The 25,167-nt window shown below is 44.9% G+C and overlaps 1 protein-coding gene across 3 annotated transcripts in view; it reads right to left on the bottom strand.

Annotated features, from left to right (window-relative positions):
- LOC115105476 (AP-2 complex subunit beta) overlaps window positions 1-24,231 on the bottom strand; it is a 63,574-nt gene extending 39,343 nt beyond the window's left edge. For all 3 annotated transcript variants that reach the window (XR_010460532.1, XM_065007306.1, XM_065007307.1), the window contains exons 1-14: window positions 24,087-24,231; window positions 23,468-23,519; window positions 23,122-23,227; window positions 22,482-22,617; window positions 21,957-22,202; window positions 20,002-20,192; window positions 7,445-7,666; window positions 4,154-4,274; window positions 2,921-3,016; window positions 2,608-2,723; window positions 2,270-2,435; window positions 1,293-1,391; window positions 882-1,141; window positions 14-209 (exon numbers count right to left, since the gene is read on the bottom strand). Coding sequence is in view for 2 of the 3 variants with exons in the window: in XM_065007306.1 (XP_064863378.1) it covers window positions 14-209; window positions 882-1,141; window positions 1,293-1,391; window positions 2,270-2,435; window positions 2,608-2,723; window positions 2,921-3,016; window positions 4,154-4,274; window positions 7,445-7,666; window positions 20,002-20,192; window positions 21,957-22,202; window positions 22,482-22,617; window positions 23,122-23,227; window positions 23,468-23,504 (1,992 nt within the window). In the remaining variant the exon portion in view is untranslated. The remainder of the gene's footprint in view (window positions 1-13; window positions 210-881; window positions 1,142-1,292; window positions 1,392-2,269; window positions 2,436-2,607; window positions 2,724-2,920; window positions 3,017-4,153; window positions 4,275-7,444; window positions 7,667-20,001; window positions 20,193-21,956; window positions 22,203-22,481; window positions 22,618-23,121; window positions 23,228-23,467; window positions 23,520-24,086) is intronic.
- Between the last annotated feature and the right edge of the window lie 936 nt (window positions 24,232-25,167).

Raw genomic sequence — 25,167 nt, 5'->3', positions numbered from 1 at the left:
GTCCGTCACTCACCAGGCTGTCGAGGCCTCCGCCCAGCAGGTCGACAGCACCCATCTGCATGGAGGACTGCTGGGGCACGTTGACGGGGGGACCCAGGTCCAGGTTGAGCAGGTCTCCCAGCAGGTCACCCTGGGAGGGGATGACTGACTGGGCCTGTTCAATGGGGGCCGCTGGCCCTGCGCTCACTGGGCTCTCGCCTGTATCAATGCTGAGAGGTGGAAAGAGAGGAGGACACAATGATGCCAATATGTCATGTTTCCCCTATATTCATTTAGCAACACTTCTAAATAGTTGCCACCACTCCCAGAAATATGATAAACCCCCCCACCCCCCCGGGGAACGACTCAAACCAGATATAAAGTATTGGAGAAAATATACTGGAGATATACATGCTTTAATTCGATTTTTTTTTTAGAACTAACAATCACCAAAATAAAAACTAGACCTTTAGGGAGAATCTAAAATGTAAAAAATGGCATGGCATGGGGCCCCCATTGATTTTGTTATAATGTTTGAGTCACTCAGATAGCATAAGACGGCATTCTCTCAGCCCTACGTCGAAATGTGTAGAATTGCAGGAAACTAGCTTTACAACTAATCTTCTCTCTGTCCCATGGCAAAATGTGTAGAATTGTAGGAAATTGGCTTAAAACAGCAACATTTTGTATCTGCATCCAAGAAGAGGGCCTCTAAATTTAGTTCGGAGACAGCGCTATTGCCACACCCACTATGGGAGAACAGATGTTGGTATTTGTGTGTAAGCAATGATAGCCTTTGTGTTGTGCTAGAGGGGGAGGGAAGCTTTATTTGGGGGGTTAGGTGAGTGTCTGTCTTCCTGGGACTTAGGTAACTGAGTAACTTTCTCATAACTGTGTCTTACCTGCCGTGCTGGATGGGCAGGTGCTTGCGGTGGATGCCATGGCTACCCTCCACAAAGGCGTTTGGGGGCTTGTGGTAGACGGAGGCCAGGGAGCCAATGTGGCAGATGAGTTCATCCAGCAGGGTGGGCTCAATCAGGTCAGTCTCCTCCGAGATTAGGGGCTTCTCTGACAAGACCACCTCCTTGGCAGTCACCGGGTCGGTGGACAGCAGGCGCCAGTAGATGTAACCCCTGTCACGTAGGTCAGGGTTGTCGGAGTCCTAGGATGACACAAGGGGAAGGAATCACAGTGATGAATAGACAGTGTTGAGTTGAAGTTTGAAACAGTTTGAAGCAAAAGAGGGAGATATATTGGTGTGTGTCTCTGTGTGTGTGTGTGTGTGTGTGTGTGTGTGTGTGTGTGTGTGTTACCTGTGTGGCCAGACTAAGGACCTGCTGCACCAGCTCCTGAGTCTCAGAGGGTTTCTTGAGGAATAGTTTGACGATGGCCGTCAGAAGAGTGAGCTGGACCTGAAACACAACACACCCCCAAGACTGAATGGTCTGACCCCACAACCCAGATAATAAAGGTAATTATTGTTAGGGCGGGGCCAAATCAACTCCTATCCACAAGGCACGTGTAGATCTGAAAGGATGGCTTTAAAGAAAGCAATATAGCAGAAATTAAAGACAAGGGCAAGGTGGAGCTCTTACCATATTCAATCCAGTCTTTGCCCTAGATTAATTTCCAAGCAGGGCATAATAGTCCCAAAGGCAACAACGAGGCCATCTGGCATTAAGATCAAATGAAACCAACAAGGTGAAACATTGATCCAATCTTTTCAAATGTATATTAATGGTCTTGCGGGGTAGAATTAGATTATAAATTGCAGACCTCAAATGACCTGGGCGCTCTGCTCTGGGAAAACTGACCTGGGCGCTCTGCTCTGGGACAACTGACCTGGGCGCTCTGCTCTGGGACAACTGACCTGGGCGCTCTGCTCTGGGACAACTGACCTGGCTGCTCTGCTCTGGGACAACTGACCTGGGCGCTCTGCTCTGGAACAACTGACCTGGGCGCTCTGCTCTGGGACAACTGACCTGGGCGCTCTGCTCTGGGACAACTGACCTGGGCGCTCTGCTCTGGGACAACTGACCTGGGCGCTCTGCTCTGGGGCAACTGACCTGGGCGCTCTGCTCTGGGGCAACTGACCTGGGCGCTCTGCTCTGGGACAACTGACCTGGGCGCTCTGCTCTGGGACAACTGACCTGGGCGCTCTGCTCTGGGACAACTGACCTGGGCGCTCTGCTCTGGGACAACTGACCTGGGCGCTCTGCTCTGGGACAACTGACCTGGGCGCTCTGCTCTGGGACAACTGACCTGGGCGCTCTGCTCTGGGACAACTGACCTGGGTGCTCTCGTCGTGAAAGCCCTCCAGGAAGCTCTCCAGCAACTCGTCAGCGTTGTCGATCCTCTCAGCGTACTCGCCCACGATCCAGATCATGGCGGCGCGAGCATCCGGCTCGTCCAAAGAGTCCAGGTTCTCACACAGCGTGGCGATGATGCTCTCATACCTGAAGAGATAGAGAACACAAAGGGTCAGGGTATATACTAGTGTCTGTCTGGGCCTTGGAATATACACAGGTATTATATATACACAGACAGGGGCGGTATAGGTCCTACTGAGGAAAATAAATCTCCATCTTCATTGATAATTATAGGGGATGGACGGAAAAGGACACCTACTTGTTGGGGTATTTGCGGAAGATGTCCCTGATGACCACGATGGCCTCCTGCACCACATAGTTTACTTTGGTCTGGATGAGGTCCAGCAGGGTGCTCACACAGCGCTCAGCAGATTGCTAACAGAGAGACAACAGGAACAAAGTCAACACTGACAGATTAAAATAAAATACAAAAGGTAATCAGTGGCCAAAGTACCTCATTTAAACTCCTTCAAATAACGTCATAGGATTGGATGGCACTTTTATGGAAGAGCTATAAAATCTGATCAGAGACCCTCTCTGCGTCCATCTATGATGGGGTCTCAGATTCCTACCTCTACTTTGATGGCACAGCGTCCGATGGCTCTCACTGCCTTACGCACAAAGTCAACATCCACCTCGGTGGCATACTCCTTCAGCTCAGCCAACACCTGGGGAGAGAGCAGGGCATTTGAGTGAAAAACATGACACACACACACATTTACACACACAGTCGTAGTGGGAGGACAAGCAAGCGTATTGACATTGTAAGAAAATGATTTGAGGAGACATGGTTAAGGTTGGTGAATTATGTATGCATCCAAGGCTAAACTACCCAAGCCACGGCTTGTCTTTTAACAGCAAAGGAAGCAAGCACATCCACTGTCCAAAACGTGTGTTCATTAAGGCATCATCTGACAGCATGCCTGTCAGAGTACCAGCTAAAACAGATTAGGAGTGACGCATTGGGAGGTGAACATGTCTGTCGAAATAAGTCTTCAATATAAACTAAGTATACAATACATTAAGAACACCTGCTCTATCCATGACATAGACTGACCAGGTGAATCGAGGTGAAAGCTATGATCCCTTATTGATGTCACTTGTTAAATCCACTTCAGTGTAAATGGAGGAGACAGGTTAAAGAAGGATTTTTAAGCCTTGAGACAAGTGAGACATGGACTGTATGTGTGTGCCATTCAGAGGGTGAATGGGCAAGGCAAAAAAATGTAAGTGCCTTTAAACCGGGTATGGTAGCAGGTGCCAGGCGCATCGGTTTGTGTCAACAACTGCCGCTCTGCTGGGTTTTACACGCTTAACGGTTTCCTGGGTGTATCAAGAATTGTCCACCACCCAAAGGACATCCAGCCAACTTGACACAACTGTGGGAAGCATTGTAGTTAACATGGTCCAGCATCCCAGTGGAGTGCTTTCGACACCTTGTAGGGTCCATGCCCCAACAGGGGGGGAACTCAATATTAGGAAGGTGTACCTAATGTTTGGTATACTCAGTGTTTTGGTGTAGCTGAACAGATTAATGCAAATCTGGGCTAGCTCCTGTTGTTTTTTAAGGGCCATGTTCTTATGTTAACAAAAGTGTATATTTTTGTGGGCCAATAACATTATTCTAAGTCAAACAGATACCGTATGAAAAACAAACAAAACATATACCGTATGGAGCTATCATCCCCAAAGATGGTTTTCTGTATAGAGTGACTAAGTATAAAATGATGTACAGCAAATCATGAGAAATGAACACCCTAATACAGACTTTCATTCAGTGAGGTATGGGGTTCCATGAGCAGTACCTGGGCTATGTTGGCCTGGGAGGCCAGGCGAATCATGATATCCAGCTTCTCCAATTTGACGTAGATGGGGTCGTTGTACTTGACAAAGAACACCTTGATCTCCTGCTTCAGAATCTCTGGCCTAAATAGTAGAGATTACATTTATAATGGGAACAGAACAACTCTATGTGTCTATCTATGTGGTCCTGATCTGAACCCACAGAGCTGAGAGATGGGAAAGGTACATAGGGAGAGAAATGCTGTCATCTAGTGGCTAGGAAGTGAGGAGGCCCCAAAGGAAAACATGGTGCCAAGACATAAAATGGTCCAATGCAGCCGTTTTAATTTACTGTGACTGACTTAAATAAAAATGTTGCTAGAACTGTCTGGGAGTGGTCTGAGTGGGAGGGGAAAACCAAAAACTAGCGGTTATTGGCAGAGAAGTTTGGAACTAACTTGGTTATTGGTCTATTAAGTCAAAGTTGCAGGTCCATTATGATGTTCTGAGAGAGCAACTTAGCATATATAACAAGTTAATTAGAAATGCCAGACGGGCTCATTTTTCTAAATTGATCACTAATAAATCAGATTAATTCAAAAGTGCTCTTCTCGACCATTGATGGCCTGATTAAATCTTACCCCCGCAAACCTGTGAACTTTCCAAACGTGATGAGTTTGCGGCATATTTCAGAGACAAGATAACAAACACTAGGCTGGGTATCAGTCAAGCAAGACCTGATGAGAAGTTTGATGATATGTGCCTTAGCCTACCACGCAAAGGCACTATGGATTTATTTTCCATGGTTAACACCGACATCCTCAGGAAAGTGATAACACAAGCCTTCTAGATCCCGTCTCCACCACCTTCTTCAAAACGGTTTTTAATTGCATATCTGAAGAAGGGCAAGCTATTGTTAATCACTCCCTGTTCACAGGCACTTTCCACACTGCACTGAAAACTGCTATGGTGAAACCCCTTCTGAAGAAAATAAATCTAGTTTCTTCTGCTCTTAGAAATGTTCATCCAATCTCCAACCTTCCATTCTTAAGCAAAATTCTGTAGAAATATGTTTTCAAACAGCTAAATTATTATTTAAGTGCAAACTGTATTTTGGAAAAATTCCAATCTGGTTTTCGTGCCCACCACAGCACAGAGAACGCTTCAGTTAAAGTGGTAAATTAAAAAAAAATATTTGTGCCAACACAGATGCCAAACAACTCTCTGTCCTTGTACTCTTGGATTTAAGTGCAGCATTTGACACTGGTGACCATGATGTCCTTCTGGACAGACTGGAAAGGTGGGTTAGCCTCTCCGGTCCAGTTCAAAATTGGTTTAACACCTATTTAACTGGTGGAGAGTTTGTCACCCTTGGTAAAATTAACTCAAGAGAAAATACATATCACGTGGCGTTCCACAAGGTTAGATTTTAGGTCCGGAACTGTTCAGTTTATATACAGCATGTTACCCCTTAGCAGCATTTTTCAGAAAGCACAGTATTGATTTTCACTGCTAGGCAGACGATACACAACTTTACATTTCTGTGTCACCAGAGGATTTTAACTCCACTGATAAATTATTAGACTGTATTCTTAACTTAAATACTTGGATGGCTCACAACTTTCTCCAGATTAATCAATACAAGACCAAGGTACTTACTGTTGGAGCCAAAGCACAGAGAGGATCTGGTCGCACATTTTAATTCACTGGCAATAAAGATAAAACACCAGGTAAAAAACCTGGGTGTCATTTTAGAATCTGAATTCAACTTCGGATCATACATTAGGAATGTGACCAAAATAGCTTTTTACCAGCTGAGGAACATTGCCAAAGCAATTTCTGATCACAGGCTGATACTGTAATACTCTCCTGGCTGGTCTAACCAAGAAAAGCCATTGGTCAACTGCAATACATACAGAATGCTGCAGCACGGGTACTGTCCAAGACCAGACGGAAAGCACACATTTACACCGGTTTTTAAAGGTCTCTGCACTGGCTGCCTGTGACTTTTATAATTAATTTTAAAAAGTATTTTATTGGTTTTTAAATCAATCTACGATTGTGCACCCCGATACGTGTCAGACGTGCTTTTCAGTTATGCACCCAGTAGGTCTCTCCGGTCCTCTGGCACTGGCCTTTTAACTTTCCCAAAGTCTAGGACCAAGAAGCATGGAGAGGCAGCATTCAGTTATTATGCCCCCAGCCTCTGGAACAGCCTACCAGAGAACCGGAGGGGGGCCAGAAACTGTGGACAAACAGTACCAGTCAAAAGTTTAGACACATCTACTCATTCCTGGGGTTTTCTTTCATTTTGACTATTATCTACATTGTAGAATAAAATTTTTTTTTAACTATGAAATAACACATATGGAATCATGTAGTAACCAAAACAAACGTTTGACTGGTACTGTATTTAAAAGAGATCTTAAACACACCTTTTAAGCTTTGCTTTTCTTTCTTTTCAATTTTTATTGTGCTTATTTTATCCCCCTCATGTTTGGTGTGTGTGTGTGTGTGTGTGTGTGTGTGTGTGTATACATACATACAAAAAATGAAAATAACAAACAGTGAAAATAAAAACAGAAATATAAATTCACTGTTTTTTTATTTTCATTTTTTCCTGTGAAGCACATTGCATTGCATGTCTGAAATGGCCTGTATAAAAAAGCTTGATTTGATTAACTGATTTACCGCCTAGTGATGTCACCAGGCAGGCCAAAACGCCATGCAAACAAAACAGGATGACCTTTCAGGCAGTCTTTTCATTTTCACAGTATTATTCCAACCTCATAGTGTGGAAATATTTGTAATTATTTATTTAACCTTTATTTAACTATGCAAATCAGTTAAGAACAAATTCTTATTTACAATGACGGCCTACCCCAGCCAAAACCTAACCCGGATGACACTGGGCCAATTTGTTCTTAACTGACTTGCCTACTTAAATAAAGGTTAAATAAATAAATACAAATATTTCCACACTATGAAGTTGGATTGATTAGATTGAATTAGATTAGAATTAAATTAGATTGAGAGAAAAAGAAATGTAAATTCATTTTACAATAAGGCTGCAACCTAACAAAATGTGGGAAAAGTCCATGGGGTCTGAATACTTGCACTGTATATATAACACAGAAAAATCATATTTTTTACTTCACTGGGCCTTATCCAACACCAAACATTCCACATCACTGAGGATTAATTTAGAAAGTAATAAACTAAACACATTTTGATGGATTGCTCTGTTCCAGCCCTGATCCCTTGGAGGCTAGCAATAACTTAGCATTAATGTTGAGTGTAAATTTCCCACTGACCTTTTCTGGACGATGAGGTTGATGTTCCTGAGGGCCACATACTGGACCTCTGGCTCCCCAGAGAGCAGGGTGACCAGCGGTGGGGACAGCTTCTTCAGCAGGGTGTTGTAGTAGTCCGACTCCTTGGGCAGAAGCTCCAGGAACTTCATCAGCACCTTAACGGCCGACAGCACCACCGCCGAGTTGGCATGGGAGAGACGGGGAGTGACACGCTCGCAGATGCTGGAAAATAAAGAGGACAGGTGGGTTTATTAGTGCAATCTATATTACAAAGGATTTAAAAGTTGACAACACCATAAGTGATTTTAGTGCACAAACTCAGCAGTTACTTTAGATGCAATAAACGTCTGGTGGAGATTTAGTACACAGGACTTATTGTGGAGATTAATCACAACTCCCTTTACAGGACATAACTAATTGGTACATAACAAATAGCTCACATATTTTTTATTTTGGCTAGCATGGCTAGAAGAGATCTCAGTGACATTAGAGGGGTCTCAAAGGAGAATGGGGGGTTTAAAGCGTGTGCGTGTGTGTCACCAGATCTCAACCCAATTGAACATTTATGGGATATTCTGGAGCGGAGCCTGAGATAGTGTTTTCTACCACCATCAACAAAACACCAAATTATGGAATTTCACATGGAAGAATGGAGTCGCAACCCTTCAATAGAGTTCCAGGCACTTGTAGAATCTATGCCAAGGCACATTGATGCTGTGGTGGCCCAATGCCCTATAAAGACACTATGTTGGTGTTTCCTTTATTTTGGCAGTTACCTGTATCGATCTCAATGCTATACTGAATTCCATGGTTGCCTTGGTAGTTCACTCCTGCAAACGTATCCTTAATTATTTGTTTTAGGTGTTTATGTGCATTGTTTTTCTCAACTTATTTTTTATATAGCTAATCAAGTATTGTATTTTATCCCCCTCAACAACATTAAATTAGTTAACATATTTGACTACTTCTCCAACCAAATAGCTAATTGTTTGGATTCAAATACCAGCTCCGATCCTCCGAGATCCTCATCTCTTCTTATCTCCCATTTATTGGATCAAAGGCTGGACCAAAAGATACAGAAATGGCAGCAACTATCACTCACTACACCCAAAGATTCCTCAGAAGTGCAGGGAGATGAAAAACAGCCTTATGCAATACAGAATCCTGTGGTGGAAATTACAACATTATGTTATTCACATGACTTTATATTAGAATGTATTCTTGTATTAGTACTTTCACACTTTGTCTGTTCTTCTGAGAGGAGCCTCTGAGGCTTAACGCTGACAGTTGATTTACAATGCCTTGGTGATAAAACCTAAAGACTGCATTCCATTCCATGATTAGTGTCTGTGAAATGCTGGCCTGTCTGCCAGTGCCAGGCAAACCCTCCTTCCAGTTTATTTCTCCCACATTGCAGATGAACACTGGACTTCATAATTTGAGGGAAGGACCTAGTGTCCTATGTTGCATTAGTATTTCTGTATAAACAAGTAGTAAAAGACCTAGAGACAGACATTTGGCACCATGTAAATCTTGCTGTCTGCTGCTTGATATCACAATGTACCTTTGTATAATTCAACACATCTGTTGTTTGTCATGAACATTCAGGAGGATGTACTTTGCTATAAAGATCTGTAACCAAAATCTTTTTCGTTGGGCTCTCAGGAATCACTTAAGGGTGGTCGTTGACCACTCCGTTATTGCAATAATTAATCATAAAGTTTGATTGTTTTGAAGAAATCCAAAAGTCTCTAAAATATTCCACAACAATCCTCAGGAAAAAAATGCAGAAAAAATGCATGTCTATTGTGTGCAGTCACACTGCGAGCAGTACATCACGCACACCGGAGGTGGATAATAAAGGACACTGGCCTGTTCTGCAGGCTGCCCCTTTGGCAACTTCCAAAGTTATTCAACTGGGCCTTTTAAATGCAGGATCCATAAACAACAAAGGGTTACTACTTAATGACACTGATAGAGGTCTAGACTTTCCCTGCCTCAGTAAGACTTGGCATCAGCCCAATGAGTACATATCCCTCAAACAATGCACTCAATCTGGTTACACCTACCTGGACTGTTCTCGCACATCTGGACATGGTGGTGGATTGGATGTAATCTGCAGGACAGACGGCACTGTGAAGTCTACTCCAGTACCAGCAATCTCATGTTATGAATGCATGGCTTTCAAGAGCACTGGCTCGGTATCAGTACTGGCTGTGCTGATTTATCGACCTCCGAAAGCTCAACTCTGACTTTCTTGCGCAACTATCTGAGCTACTAACACTCCTGAGCCCTTTGTGCCCTGCTATGCTAGAGCTTGGTTATTTCAACATACATGTCGACTGCAGTCTCTCTACCGGCCTGGCTGATGTCCTGGACATCTTTGGACTCCAACAGCACGTGGACTTTGCCAGCCACAACAAAGGCCATACACTAGACCTGGTCTGTACTACAGACGTGGAATTCTCCAAATTGGAAGGAAACGTGTCAGGGATGTCCGACCATAAACTCATCACCTTCACCCTAGCTATTCCTCTACCCACTCGGCCAAACAAACACTCCATTCAGTTTAGGAGTCTAAAAACAAACACTGGCCAGCTTACTGAATCCATCTCCTACCTGCAAGTTACTGACTCGTGGCTCAACACAACACTGCATTTGCCTCCATACTGGATAAAGTTGCTCCTTCGGGAACCCGAATGGTGTCTTTCTCCAAATCTTCTCCCTGGTACACCGAGGAGCAGAGCAACGCTCTCTGAAAGCAACTGGCCGTCGTCTAGAACAACAGTATAAGAAAACTTGGACTAACTGTATATGCGCAGATGTATGAGAAACATCAGCAAGAAAACAAACAAGCCTTAAATGCACCTCGGACATCCTACTGGTCCTAACTGATCAGCAACGGCATTGGTAACTCCCTGTTCTCTACGGTGGACAAGCTCCTCCAACCTATAATCAATTCTGTTACCTCAGCCTCCCGAAGGTGCAATCAATACCTGTGCTTCTTCCAAAGCAAAATTGAAAACATCAATAACACCATCCCGTCCTCTCCAGCCCCGGTAGTTGAGCTACCCAGTCCTACGCTCCCTGAGTTAAGGTTCTCCACCTTCACCACAGTCACTGCAGCTGATGTAACCAAGCTAGTTAGGACAATGAGGCCCACCTCCCTATGACATGCTTACCTGCTCTGGAGCCTTTCTTCACCGAAATGATCAACAAGTACCCCATCACTGGATGTGTCCCTACTCAGCTCAAACTGGCCACAGTCAGACCAGTACCTAAAAAGCCTGGATCTGACCCTGACAACCTCAAGAAATACAGGCCTATTTCCAAGCTCCTCGAACGTACTGTTTCTAACTCCAAAACCATCCGGCCACTCACAACCTACTTGAGCCCTTCCAGCCGGGTTTCAGAGCTAGACACAGTGCCAAGACTGCCCTGATAAGAGTCACCAATAACGACTCTGGGGCTGCCAGCATCCTCATTCTGCTGGACCTCTGTGCAGCATTACACAGTCAGCCATGCCATCCTACTGGACCGCATGGAGAAGCTCCTGGGCCTGTCAGACACTGTCCGGGACTCTCTCATTGGTCAGACAGGGGGCCCTTCAAGACTCGGTCCTGGGACCACTGCTGATTTGTATCTGCATGCTGCCACTGGGAAACATCTTGAGGAAACACGGACTGGGGTTTCACTTTTATGCTGGCGCCACTCAGCTGTACGTCTCAACACTGACAATGCCACTGCACTCCTGGTCAGCTGCCTGCAGGACAACAAAGCGTGGATGCAGTGAAGTTTCCCTCAGTTAAACTGCAAAAACACAGAGGACGTCCTGATTGGCACTGGCACAATAAAAACAACATTAGCAGCCTCAATATTGTTGGTGTCAAGGTCACTCCCTCCAGTGAGGTTCACAACCTGGGTGTGATATTTAACAGTCACCTCTCGTTTGAGGCCCACATCAACAGTATGATCAAAGTTAAATGTTTCCATCAACAGAACATTGGCAGGTTATGACCTATGGCATCACAAACTGGAGCACTTTTATTTCATCCCGTCTGGACTATTGTAATGCCCTTTTTGTTGGTGCATATGCCAAGTGCCTAATAAGGCGACAATATTTTCAGAACTGTGATGCACGTGTCCTCACCCACAGCACCTCCGACAAGCACCTCACTCCAGTGCTGTTCAACCTCCACTGGCTCTGAATATGCCCACGTATCGACTACAAAATCCTGGTTCAATCCTACCAAGCTATCCACAACTCTGGACCCAAGTACCTGTCTGACCTCATTTTACTCTCCTGCCCCACACGCACCCTTCGCTCCTCCAGGTTCAGACTAAAATCTATCGTGACAGGGCTTTCAGTTGCGCGGTTCCGGAACGCATTTCCAGACACTATTAGGGCTGCAAAGTCTCTGTCCTCCTTTAAGGCACAACTCAAGACCACACTGTTCAGAAAAGCAGGACCTCTGCTAATTCTGTTCTCATGTCCTCCAGATCAGCGACACCATAGCTTTGATTTTTGTTTGTGTTCTATGTTTTGGATTGTGTTGTTGCAGTAGTAGTACACTATATATACACAAAAGTATGTGGACACCCATTCAAATTAGTGGATTTGTCTATTTCAGCCACATCCGTTGCTGACAGGTGTATTAAAATCGAGCACAGAGCCATGCAATCTCCATGGACAAACATTAGCAGTAGAATGGCCTTACTGAACAGCTCAGTGACTTTTAATGCGGCCCCATCATAGGATATTACCTTTCCAACAAGTCAGTTCAAATTTCTGCCCTGTTAGAGCTACCCCGGTCAACTGTAAGTGCTGTTATTATGAAGTGGAAATGTCTAGTAGCAACAACAGCTCAGCTGCGAAGTGGTAGGCCACAAAATAATGCTGTTCATCAACTACAGCTCAGCATTTAACACCATAGTACCCTCCAAACTCGTCATTAAGCTCGAGACCCTGGGTCTCGACCCCGCCCTGTGCAACTGGGTCCTGGACTTTCTGATGGGATGACCCCAGGTGGTGAGGGTAGGAAACAACATCTCCACCTGCTGATCCTCAAGGGTGTGTTCTCAGCCCTCTCCTGTACTCCCTGTTCACCCATGTCTGTGTGGCCATGCACGCCTCCAACTCAATCATCAAGTTTGCAGACGACACTACAGTGGTAGGCTTGATTACCAACAACGGTGAGACGGCCTACAGGGAGGATGTGAGGGCCCTCGGAGTGTGGTGTCAGAAAATAAACTCACACTCAACGTCAACAAAATAAAGGAGATGATAATGGACTTCAGGAAACAGCACAGGGAGCACCCCCCGAACCATATCGACGGGACAGTAGTGGAGAAGGTGGAAAGTTTTAAGTACCTCGGCGTACACATCACGGACAAACTGAAATGGCCCACCCACACAGACAGCGTGGTGAAGAAGGCAACCTCAGGAGGATGAAGAAAGTTGGCTTGTCACCAAAAACACTCAAACTTTTACAGATGCACAATCAAGAGCATCCTGTCGGGCTGTATCACCACCTGGTACGGCAACTGCTCCGCCCACAACCGTAAGGCTCTCCAGAGAGGCAAACTACCTTCCCTCCAGGACACCTACAGCACCCAATGTCACAGGAGGGCCAAAAAGATCATCAAGGACAACAACCCCCCGAGCCACTGCCTGTTCACCCCGCTATCATACAGAAGGCGAGGTCAGTACAGGTGCATCAAAGCTGGGACCGAGAGACTGAAAAACAGCTTCTATCTCAAGGTCATCAGACTGTTAAACAGCCATTACTAACATTGAGTGGCTGCTGCCAACATACTGACTCAAATCTCTAGCCACTTTTATAATTAAAAATTGGATGTAATAAATGTAACACTAGTCACTTTAAACAATGTCACTTTATATAATGTTTACATACCCTACATTAGTCATCTAATATGTATATACTGTACTGTATATTCCGGGTTGGAGCGAGCCGGTCGCATCCGCGCTTCGGTCTGCAGGTTGTATAACTTTTTCATTACATTTCATTACATTTCATTATAGTACAACGGTCTGATTTGTCTAATCTTAGCAATTTCTTCTTAGCTAGCTACATAGTCGTCGTTGTATCAAAGATAATTGCGTTATTATCGTATTTCGTCGTCCTCCTATCTGCCTAGCAGCTAGCCAGCTAGCATACGTTCACCGGCTACCGTAGCACTGTAGTAACTATCACACTCAACTGAACGACTTGATTAGTGTAGCATTAGCTAGCTACATAGTTGTCTTTGCTGTCTTCGTATCCAAGATAATTGTGTAGTTTAGAGTGTGTAGTCTTAGAGTGATTATCTTAATTCACCGAGGTTAGCTAGCCAGCTATTTTGTCGTCCTTAACGTAGGAGACACTCCTAGCTAGCCAATAGCCAGCCAACGTCTACTGAATAGAACTTTCGCATTCCGGTCGCATTCCGCTTCGCTCCACAGGTAGTATCACATTTTCATTTCATTTCATTACAGTCCCAACGGTGTGATTTGTTTGATCGTAGCTAGCTACATAGCTAGCTACATAGCCGTATTTGTTTCAAAGATAATTGTGTAGTCTAGAGCGATTTTCTAGGTTAGCTAGCCAGCTATTGTCGTTCTCCTAACGCAACGTAACGTAACCAACACTGCTAGCTAGCCAGCTAGCTCCCGAAAAGCAGCATTGTAGAAACTTCACACTCAACGGTACGACTTGATTAGGGTAGTGTCAACAACGCAGCTAGCCTACCCCAGCAGTACTGTATCATTTTAATCATTTTAGTCAATAAGATTCTTGCTACGTAAGCTTAACTTTCTGAACATTCGAGACGTGTAGTCCACTTGTCATTCCAATCTCCTCTGCATTAGCGTAGCCTCTTCTCTAGCCTGTCAACTATGTGTCTGTCTATCCCTGTTCTGTCCTCTCTGCACAGACCATACAAACGCTCCACACCGCATGGCCGCGGCCACCCTAATCTGGTGGTCCCAGCGCGCACGACCCACGTGGAGTTCCAGGTCTCCGGTAGCCTCTGGAACTGCCGATCTGCGGCCAACAAGGCAGAGTTCATCTCAGCCTATGCCTCCCTCCAGTCCCTCGACTTCTTGGCTCTGACGGAAACATGGATCACCACAGATAACACTGCTACTCCTACTGCTCTCTCTTCGTCCGCCCACGTGTTCTCGCACACCCCGAGAGCTTCTGGTCAGCGGGGTGGTGGCACCGGGATCCTCATCTCTCCCAAGTGGTCATTCTCTCTTTCTCCCCTTACCCATCTGTCTATCGCCTCCTGAATTCCATGCTGTCACAGTTACCAGCCCTTTCAAGCTTAACATCCTTATCATTTATCGCCCTCCAGGTTCCTCGGAGAGTTCATCAATGAGCTTGATGCCTTGATAAGCTCCTTTCCTGAGGACGGCTCACCTCTCACAGTTCTGGGCGACTTTAACCTCCCCACGTCTACCTTTGACTCATTCCTCTCTGCCTCCTTCTTTCCACTCCTCTCCTCTTTGACCTCACCCTCTCACCTTCCCCCTACTCACAAGGCAGGCAATACGCTCGACCTCATCTTTACTAGATGCTGTTCCTCCACTAACCTCATTGCAACTCCCCTCCAAGTCTCCGACCACTACCTTGTATCCTTTTCCCTCTCGCTCTCATCCAACACTTCCCACACTGCCCCTACTGGATGGTATCGCGCCGTCCCAACCTTCGCTCTCTCTCCCCCGCTACTCTCTCCTCTTCCATCCTATCATCTCTTCCCTCTGCTCAAACCTTCTCCAACCTATCTCCTGATTCTGCCTCCTCAACCCTCCTCTCCTCCCTTTCTGCATCCTTTGACTCTCTATGTCCCCTATCCTCCAGGCCGGCTCGGTCCTCCCCTCCCGCTCCGTGGCTCGACGACTCATTGCGAGCTCACAGAACAGGGCTCCGGGCAGCCGAGCGGAAATGGAGGAAAACCGCCTCCTGCGGACCTGGCATCCTTTCACTCCCTCCTCTCTACATTTTCCTCCTCTGTCTCTGCTGCTAAAGCCACTTTCTACCACTCTAAATTCCAAGCATCTGCCTCTAACCCTAGGAAGCTCTTTGCCACCTTCTCCTCCCTCTTGAATCCTCCTCCCCCTCCCCCTCTGCAGATGACTTCGTCAACCATTTTGAAAAGAAGGTCGACGACATCCGATCCTCGTTTGCTAAGTCAAACGACACCGCTGGTTCTGCTCACACTGCCCTACCCTGTGCTCTGACCTCTTTCTCCCCTCTCTCTCCAGATGACATCTCGCGTCTTGTGACGGCCGGCCGCCCAACAACCTGCCCGCTTGACCCTATCCCCTCCTCTCTTCTCCAGACCATCTCCGTGACCTTCTCCCTTACCTCACCTCGCTCATCAACTCATCCCTGACCGCTGGCTACGTCCCTCCCGTCTTCAAGAGAGCGAGAGTTGCACCCCTTCTGAAAAAACCTACACTCGATCCCTCCGATGTCAACAACTACAGACCAGTATCCCTTCTTTCTTTTCTCTCCAAAACTCTTGAACGTGCCGTCCTTGGCCAGCTCTCCCGCTATCTCTCTCAGAATGACCTTCTTGATCCTAATCAGTCAGGTTTCAAGACTAGTCATTCAACTGAGACTGCTCTTCTCTGTATCACGGAGGCGCTCCGCACTGCTAAAGCTAACTCTCTCTCCTCTGCTCTCATCCTTCTAGACCTATCGGCTGCCTTCGATACTGTGAACCATCAGATCCTCCTCTCCACCCTCTCCCGAGTTGGGCATCTCCGGCGCGGCCCACGCTTGGATTGCGTCCTACCTGACAGGTCGCTCCTACCAGGTGGCGTGGCGAGAATCCGTCTCCTCACCACGTGCTCTCACCACTGGTGTCCCCCAGGGCTCTGTTCTAGGCCCTCTCCTATTCTCGCTATACACCAAGTCACTTGGCTCTGTCATAACCTCACATGGTCTCTCCTATCATTGCTATGCAGACGACACACAATTAATCTTCTCCTTTCCCCCTTCTGACGACCAGGTGGCGAATCGCATCTCTGCATGTCTGGCAGACATATCAGTGTGGATGACGGATCATCACCTCAAGCTGAACCTCGGCAAGACGGAGCTGCTCTTCCTCCCGGGAAGGACTGCCCGTTCCATGATCTCGCCATCACGGTTGACAACTCCATTGTGTCCTCGTCCCAGAGCGCTAAGAACCTTGGCGTGATCCTGGACAACACCCTGTCGTTCTCAAATAACATCAAGGCGGTGGCCCGTTCCTGTAGGTTCATGCTCTACAACATCCGCAGAGTACGACCCTGCCTCACACAGGAAGCGGCGCAGGTCCTAATCCAGGCACTTGTCATCTCCCGTCTGGATTACTGCAACTCGCTGTTGGCTGGGCTCCCTGCCTGTGCCATTAAACCCCTACAACTCATCCAGAACGCCGCAGCCCGTCTGGTGTTCAACCTTCCCAAGTTCTCTCACGTCACCCCGCTCCTCCGCTCTCTCCACTGGCTTCCAGTTGAAGCTCGCATCCGCTACAAGACCATGGTGCTTGCCTACGGAGCTGTGAGGGGAACGGCACCTCAGTACCTCCAGGCTCTGATCAGGCCCTACACCCAAACAAGGGCACTGCGTTCATCCACCTCTGGCCTGCTCGCCTCCCTACCACTGAGGAAGTACAGTTCCCGCTCAGCCCAGTCAAAACTGTTCGCTGCTCTGGCCCCCCAATGGTGGAACAAACTCCCTCACGACGCCAGGACAGCGGAGTCAATCACCACCTTCCGGAGACACCTGAAACCCCACCTCTTTAAGGAATACCTAGGATAGGATAAAGTAATCCTTCTCCCCCCCCCCCCTTAAAAGACTTAGATGCACTACTGTTCCACTGGATGTCATAAGGTGAAAGCACCAATTTGTAAGTCGCTCTGGATAAGAGCGTCTGCTAAATGACTTAAATGTAATGTAAATGTCTGTATACCATCTACTGCATCTTGCCTATGCCGTTCGGCCATTGCTCATCCATATATTTATATGTAGATATTCATTCCTTCACACTTGTGTGTATAAGGTAGTTGTTGTGAGATTATTTGTTAGATATTACTGCATGATCGGAACTAGAAGCACAAGCATAGCACAAGCATTTCGCTACACTCGCATTAACATCTGCTAACCATGTGTATGTGACCAATCAAATTTGATTTGATAAACTCACAGAACGGGACAGTCAAGTGCTGAAGCGTGTAAAAAGAATAATCTGTCCGTGGTTGCAACACTTACTACCGAGTTCCAAACTGCCTCTGGAAGCAACGTCAGTACAAGAACTGTTTGTCGGGAGGTTCATGAAATGGGTTTCCATGGCCGAGCAGCCCCACACATGCCTAAGATCACTGTGCGCAATGCCAAGTGTCGGCTGGAGTGGTGTCAAATCTTAATGCTACAGCATACAGTGACATTCTAGAAGATTCTGTGCTTCCAAATTTGTGGCAACAGTTTGGGGAAGGCCCTTTCCTGTTTCAGCATGACAATACGCCTGTGTGCAAAGTGAGGTCCATACAGACATGGTTTGTCAAGATCGGTATGGAAGAACTTGACTGGCCTGCACAGAGCATTGACCCATCGAACACCTTTGGGATGAATTGAACGCCAACTGCGAGCCTGGCCTAATCACCCAACATCACTAATGCTCGTTGCTGAATGGAAGCAAGTCCCCGCAGCAATGTTCCAACATTTAGTGGAAAGCCTTCCCAGAAGAGTGGAGGCTGTTATAACAGCAAAGGCAGGGCCAACTCCAAATTAATGCCCATGATTTTGGAATGAGATGTTCGACGAGCAGGTGTCCACATACAGTGCCTTTCAAAAGTATTCACCCCCCTTGGCGTTTTCCCTTTTTTGTTGCATTACAACCTGTAATTTAAATGGATTTTTATTTGGATTTCATGTAATGGACATACACAAAATAGTCCAAATTGGTGAAATGAAAATGTATTTTTTCTAAACAATTCTAAACAACCCCAAAAAAAATGGAAAAGTGGTACATGCAAATGTATTCACCCCCTTTGCTATGAAGCCCCCAAATAAGATCTGGTGCAACCAATTACCTTCAGAAGTCAAATAAACCTGCCAAAAGAGGGCCATAAAATAAACCTGCCAAAAGAGGGCCACCCACCAAAACTCATGGACCAGGCAAGGAGGGCATTATTCAGAGAGGCAACAAAGAGACCAAACATAACCCTGAAGGAGCTGCAAAGCTTGACAGCGGAGATTGGTGCATTTGTCTATAGGACCACTTTAAGCCGTTCACTCCACAGAGCTGGGCTTTACGGAAGAGTGGCCAGAAAAAAATCCATTGCTTAAAGAAAAAAATAAGCCATCAAGGAAAACGCTATGTCTGGCACAAACCCAACACCTCTCATCACCCCGAGAACACCATCCCCATCATGCTGTGGGGATATTTTTTCCATCGGCAGGGACTTTGAAACTGGTCAGAACATAAGGAATGATGGATGGCGCTAAATACTGGGACATTCTTGAGGGAAACTTGTTTCAGTCTTCCAGAGATTTGAGACTGGGAAGGAGGTTCACCTTCCAGCAGGACAATGACCCTAAGCATACTGCTAAAGCAACACTTGAGTGATTTAAGGTGAAACATTTAAATGTCTTTGAATGGCCTTGTCAATGCCCAGACCTCAATCCAATTGAGAATCTGTGGTATGACTTGAAGATTGCTGTACACCAGCAGAACCCATCCAACTTGAAGGCGCTGGAGCAGTTTTGCCTTGAAGAATGGGCGAAAATGTCCAGAAGTGCCAAGCTTATAGAGACATACCCCAAGAGACTTGCAGCTGTAATTGCTGCAAAAAGGGTCTCTACAACATATTGACATTGTTGGGGTGAATAGTTATGCACGGTCAAGGTCTGGTTTTTTTTGTCTCATTTCTTGTTTGTTTCACAATAAAAAATATTTAGCATCTTCAAAATGGTAGGCATGTTGTGTAAATCAAACGATACAAACCCCCCAAAAATGTATTTTAATCCCAGGTTGTAAGGCAACAAAATAGGAAAAATGCCAAGGGGGTGAATACTTTCGCAAGCCACTGTACATTTGGTCATATAGTGTATGTATGCATATAAACATATCGGGATGAATATATGAAATTTGGTGCATTTCTATAACCTATTTGGAATGATTGATGTGATACTCTGTAACCACATGTAAATACACTGCGAGGGTAAACAAACAGTGGAGCAATGTCTGTTTGTTTCCCTTGTATGTAAGTGTCACTCGTGTGTCCAAGACGGGACATTTCTTGGCTGGCAAGCATAAAGTAGAAGAAAATATAAATTTCACAAGGCAGCTTTTTGGGCAGCATAGTACCATGCAGCAGGATTTAGAAGTTTGCAAACTAACATACAAAAGCTGGCCCACAAGAAAAAACTTGTTATATGTTACTCTGACAACTAAATCAGGTTTTAGTTCAGTTTTTATATAAACCTGGGGGAAAAAGTTCAGAATGATAACAGAACTCAATGAATCTACTTTGTTTGAGGTGACAACTAAAGATGTGTGCGTACCTCTGGGCCTCGCGCTCGTCTTTGGGGTTGTAGTTGGACAGGCAGTCCAAGATGAAGATCTGGCCCCACTCAGTGCACTCATTGAGGGCCGTCAGAAGCTTGTTGATGTTCTGGGGGTTGAGGTCCAGCAGGTTGCTGTTGGGGTGGGACTCACTGATCTCAGACAGAGCTGCCACTGCGTTGGCCACCACCTGGAGGTTCAGATACAGTGATCAGTGGTCTGTCATGTCTGCCAATGGACTTTCATCAGTGAAATAGGGTCAATCAAGAGAAACTGTTAAAGCAGGTCCTGGAACAACACCCTTACAGGCTGTTTTTAAATGACCCCAGGCTCCCGAAGTAGACAAGAAAAGTAAACAAAGTCTGAGAATGCCGCCTGACATATACACTACCGGTAAAAAGTTATAGAACACCTACTCATTCAAGGGTTTTTCTTTATGTTTTACTATTTTCCAAAGTGTTAAACAAATCAATATATATTTTATATTTGAGATCCTTCAAATAGCCACCATTTGCCTTGAAAACAGCTTTGCACACTCTTGGCATTCTCTCAGCCAGCTTTGTGAGGTAGTCACCTGGAATGCATTTTAATTAACAGGTGTGCCTTCATAAAAGTTAATTTGTGGAAATGTTTTTATTCCTTAATGTGTTTCAGCCAATCAGTTGTGCTGTGACAAGGTAGGGGGAGTATACAGAAGATAGCCCTATTTGGTAAAATACCAGTTATGACAAGTCCATATTATGACAAGAACAGCTCAAATAAGCAAAGAGAAACGACAGTCCGTCATTACTTTAAGACATGAAGGTCGGTCAATACGGAACATTTCAAGAACTTTGAACGTTTCTTCAAGTGCAGCCACAAAAACTATCAAGCGCTATGATGAAACTGGCTCTCATGAGGACCACCACAGGAATGGAAGACCCAGAGTTACCTCTGCTGCAGAGAGTTAAGTTCATTGGAGTTACCAGCCTCAGAAATAGCAGCCCAAATAAATGCTTCAGAGTTCAAGTAACAGACTCCGGTGAACAGTTGATGTTGAGAAGAGACTGTGTGAATCAGGCCTTCACGGTCAAGTTGCGGCAAAGAAACCACTACTAAAAAAGACACTAATAAGAAAAGACTTGCTTGGGCCAAGAAACACAAGCAATGGACATCCAACCGGTCGGAGGAAATTTGTCCTTTGGTCTGATATCCAAATCGGAGATGTTTGGTTCCAACCGCCGTCCCTTTGTGAGATGCGGTGTGGGTGAACGGACAATCTCCGCAATTGTATTTCCCACCGTAAAGCATGGAGGTGGTGGTGTTATGGTGTGGGGGTGCTTTGCTGGTGACACTGTGTGTGATATTTAGAATTCAAGGCACACTTAGAGCATCCACAGCCTTCTGCAGCGATACGCAATCCCATCTGGTTTGGGCTTAGTGGGACTATCATTTGTTTTTCAACAGGACAATGACCAAACACCCCCCGCCAGGCTGTGTAAGGGCTATTTTACCAAGAATGAGAGTGATGGAGTTCTGCATTAGATGACCTGGCCTCCACAATCCCCCGACCTCAACCAAATTGAGATGGTTTGGGATGAGTCGGACCGCAGAGTGAAGGAAAAGCAGCTAAGTGCTCAGCATATGTTGGAACTACTTCAAGACTGTTGGAAAAGCATTCCAGGTGAAGCTGGTTGAGAGAATGCCAAGAGTGTGCAAAGCTGTCATCAAGGCAAAGGGTGACTATTTGAAGAATCTCAAATATAAAATATATTTTGATTTGTTTAACAATTTTTTGGTTACTACATGATTCCATGTGTGATTTCATAGTTTTGACATCTTCACTATTATTCTACAACAAAGAAAATAGTAAAAATAAAGAAAAACCCTTGAATGAGTAGGTGTTCTCAAACTTTTGACCAGTAGTGTACATAGTCTGGGCTGTGCCTAGGGGCCTACTGCCAGCCTATCCTACCATGGGGTTGGAGTCAGCGATGAGGTCCCTGAGGGAATCCAGGAAACCCTGGTCCTCCACCATCTGGGCATTGATGTCATGGAGCTTTGCCACACACACCGCTGCCGTCTTCCTCACGTATGGGTCCTCGTCCTTTAGACACTTCCTCAGCGGCTCACACAGGTACTCTGTGATCTTGTCCACACGGATGCAGCCCATGGTGCGCACGGCCAGGGCCCGGATCAGGGGGTTAGGGTCCTCACAGTCCTGAGGGAGAGAGAGGTGAGATATCTATGGATGGGGAAGTGCAGTATTGCGATGGCTAGGCTGTGTAATATGTTAACAGCCAAAGTAAGTGGAAAACCATGTAAATGTGTATTTTTATGTCAAATAAAAGGCCATGCCTCCCGGCTGGTATGTAGGTAATGCTGCAGCCTCTGGCACACATGTCTAGTGCCGGCGTAGGTTTGAGTCCAACCTACTGCCCTTTGATATCTCGCTCTCTCATACCTTTAAAAACATATTTAAAAAAAGAAAAGGCCTTGCCTTGACAAAGCTGTTGACAGCCATGATGGCCATGTCAGGCTGGCTCTTAGCATAGTTCATCAGATACAGGTAGACCAGCTTTTTCAGCTCCAGGTTGTCTGTCTGCATGCAGTTCACCACGTCTGGGAAGAGGGAGCTAAAGGACAGACAATTTTAGGTCATACCTGCGCATGTGCACAGGTTCACTTCACGCTGTTACAATGTGGTAGCAACGGGACCAAAACAGAGGAGAAGTTTAGCTTCGTGCTTCAACGCTTCAATTATTGCAGAAATTGACCCACAATGCTGTTTACGTTGTGCATTAAGGCCATATCAGGGAGTATACCGTTAATAATAGAGATTATAATACATAACTTGCTAATAATAGACAAGTAGGCAATCCCTTTTACATTAAAGTAAAAATTATTGCTGAGAAGTGTGGAGAGCAGAAGCTGCATGCAGGTCAAATCAAATCGTATTGGTCACATACAGATGGTTAGCAGATGTTATTGCAAGTGAAGTGGAATGTTTGTGCTTCTAGTTCCAACAGTGCAGCAATATCTAACAAGTAATCGAACAATTCCAAGGTCATTAGATAATGTCAGAGGGATGAATGGTCAACACACAGAAGTGTCACAGGAAGCAATCAGCTGTACTGTACCTGACATCCTTGCCCACAGTCATAGCCGCAATGACCTTCTTCACCGCCTCCTTCCTCTTCTCTTTCTTCTCATTGTTAAGCTCTGCCTTCAGCTCAAATATCTCCCCTGTAACAGGATACAGATGCAGCATTAGCAAGAGTCCAGTGTGACAACAGAATGATGCTCTCATTCAGCAACAGTGGTTGAACAGTCAGCTCAGTTGTCAGTTTTGGCATGAACAGTTCAGCCTTTCGTGGTAATTTCATGCATCCTGTTTCTGTGAGGAGAGTACGAGCCAATCTATTTCCATTAAGGGGACAATGTGTCATTGAAAAAGACAATACCAATAATCGTTTTAAGACTCACCTTTTTTATTTGTTGTAAAATATTTTGAGTCAGTCATTGTTGGTCTTCAAATCTGTTACAGGGAAACATCCAGCATTAGAGGATAGAAAGGACACATCATTGGCCTATGATACAAAAAAATTATAGCTATATCTTTACTCTTGGCTTCTAAATATGTTTTATATAGTTGAATGCAAGGGAACAAGCAAAGCAGAACTATAACAGCATCCCATGCCACTACGAGACATCAGTTGTACGTCACAACAGCAGCACTTTCACTGGCTAATGTCGGTAGTTAACGTTAGCTAGTTTGCTAGTCTGTAATGCAGTTTACTTCCCTTTATAATAACATTACATATGGAAAACATGTTTGTAAACAGACTAGTTATTATTATAAATGTAGTTAGCTAGCTAAAAGCTCACAACAGAGTCAAATGTTTCCAATTACAGGGCAATTATTGTCTTGGGTGTGACCCCAGGCCCGTGGAGTAGTGGAAAATATCTGTCCTACTAAGCTAGCTAACGTTAGCTGGCTAGGGATGATTGTAAGGCCTCTGTACTTCCAGCATTATAGCGCTAGCTAGATAACATTAACGTTAAAACCACAACAAATCATCATTACAAATTGAAAGGTACAAACTTGTTTTGAGAGGTAATTTCAATAAGAAACTGTGTCGCTAGGGTGAGTGAAGCTATTCCAGATATGGAAAGATGTTTTTGCTCCTTGATTGCCGCAGAGAGATAGCTAGCCGTAGAAAGATGGAGCACTCCCGGAAAAACAAAATGAGTGAAGGGTATCGGAGCCAGAAAGGCGTAACACCGGAAAACAGTTAATTTCGACCGGAAATAGCCGGACTATGTTTACAGAGGGACACGGAGTAGTTCACAAAGACGTTTTAATTAAATACTTGGCGATAGCTAGCTATGCCTGTGTAGTTTCGGTGGATAAAGTTGTGTGTCAACTGTAGGGATGCCCATGTTGCTGGGGACCGGAACTGTCCAGTGCGAAAGAGGCCGTTTTTAACGTTTTTTTTATGTTTAAATGTTTTTTATTATTTTATTTTATTAACAACAAATCAATACAGAAAGTACATGAGGGAACACAAGTATATATAGATTATATACAATGGACAATCGAGCTAGGGGGTACAATATCACATTACAATTACACAAGGACCTTAAGGGACGGGACATACATACACTTACAATTCTAACAGCTTTTTTGTTAGTAGAGTATTTAACTGTCTTAAAATACAGTTCAATTTCTTTTTGTAGGGTAAGAAAATTTGTTTTTTTTTGTTTGTAAATTTACATTTGTGTATATGAAATTTGGCCAAAAGAATAATGAAATTAATTACATAAAAATGTTTCAGCTTATTTCTATCGTATGTAAAGAATCCAAGCAGTACATCTCTCCACAATAGTGTAAAATCTTCATAAATGTGTTCAATTATAAATCTACTGATGTCTTGCCACAGTTTTCCTACATGAATACAATGCCAAAAAAGATGCAACACTGTTTCTGGGTGGTCATTACAAAAGGAGCAATTTGAGTTGATGTTTTCCTTAAACTTCTTCATATAGTGGTTGGCAGGATAATATTTATGAATCATTTTAAAGGAAACTTAATTTTGTTAACAAGTAGGTATGTGTGTGGCAACATCCAAACTTTTTTTCCAACAGATATTATCAATAAATCCATTCCAATAAGGCATGACATA

This window comes from Oncorhynchus nerka, linkage group LG22 (genome assembly GCF_034236695.1).
Source record: "Oncorhynchus nerka isolate Pitt River linkage group LG22, Oner_Uvic_2.0, whole genome shotgun sequence".
Lineage (NCBI taxonomy): Eukaryota > Metazoa > Chordata > Actinopteri > Salmoniformes > Salmonidae > Oncorhynchus > Oncorhynchus nerka.
The sequence above is the reverse complement of the archived record's forward strand: the minus strand, read 5'-3'. Positions and strand labels throughout refer to the sequence as shown.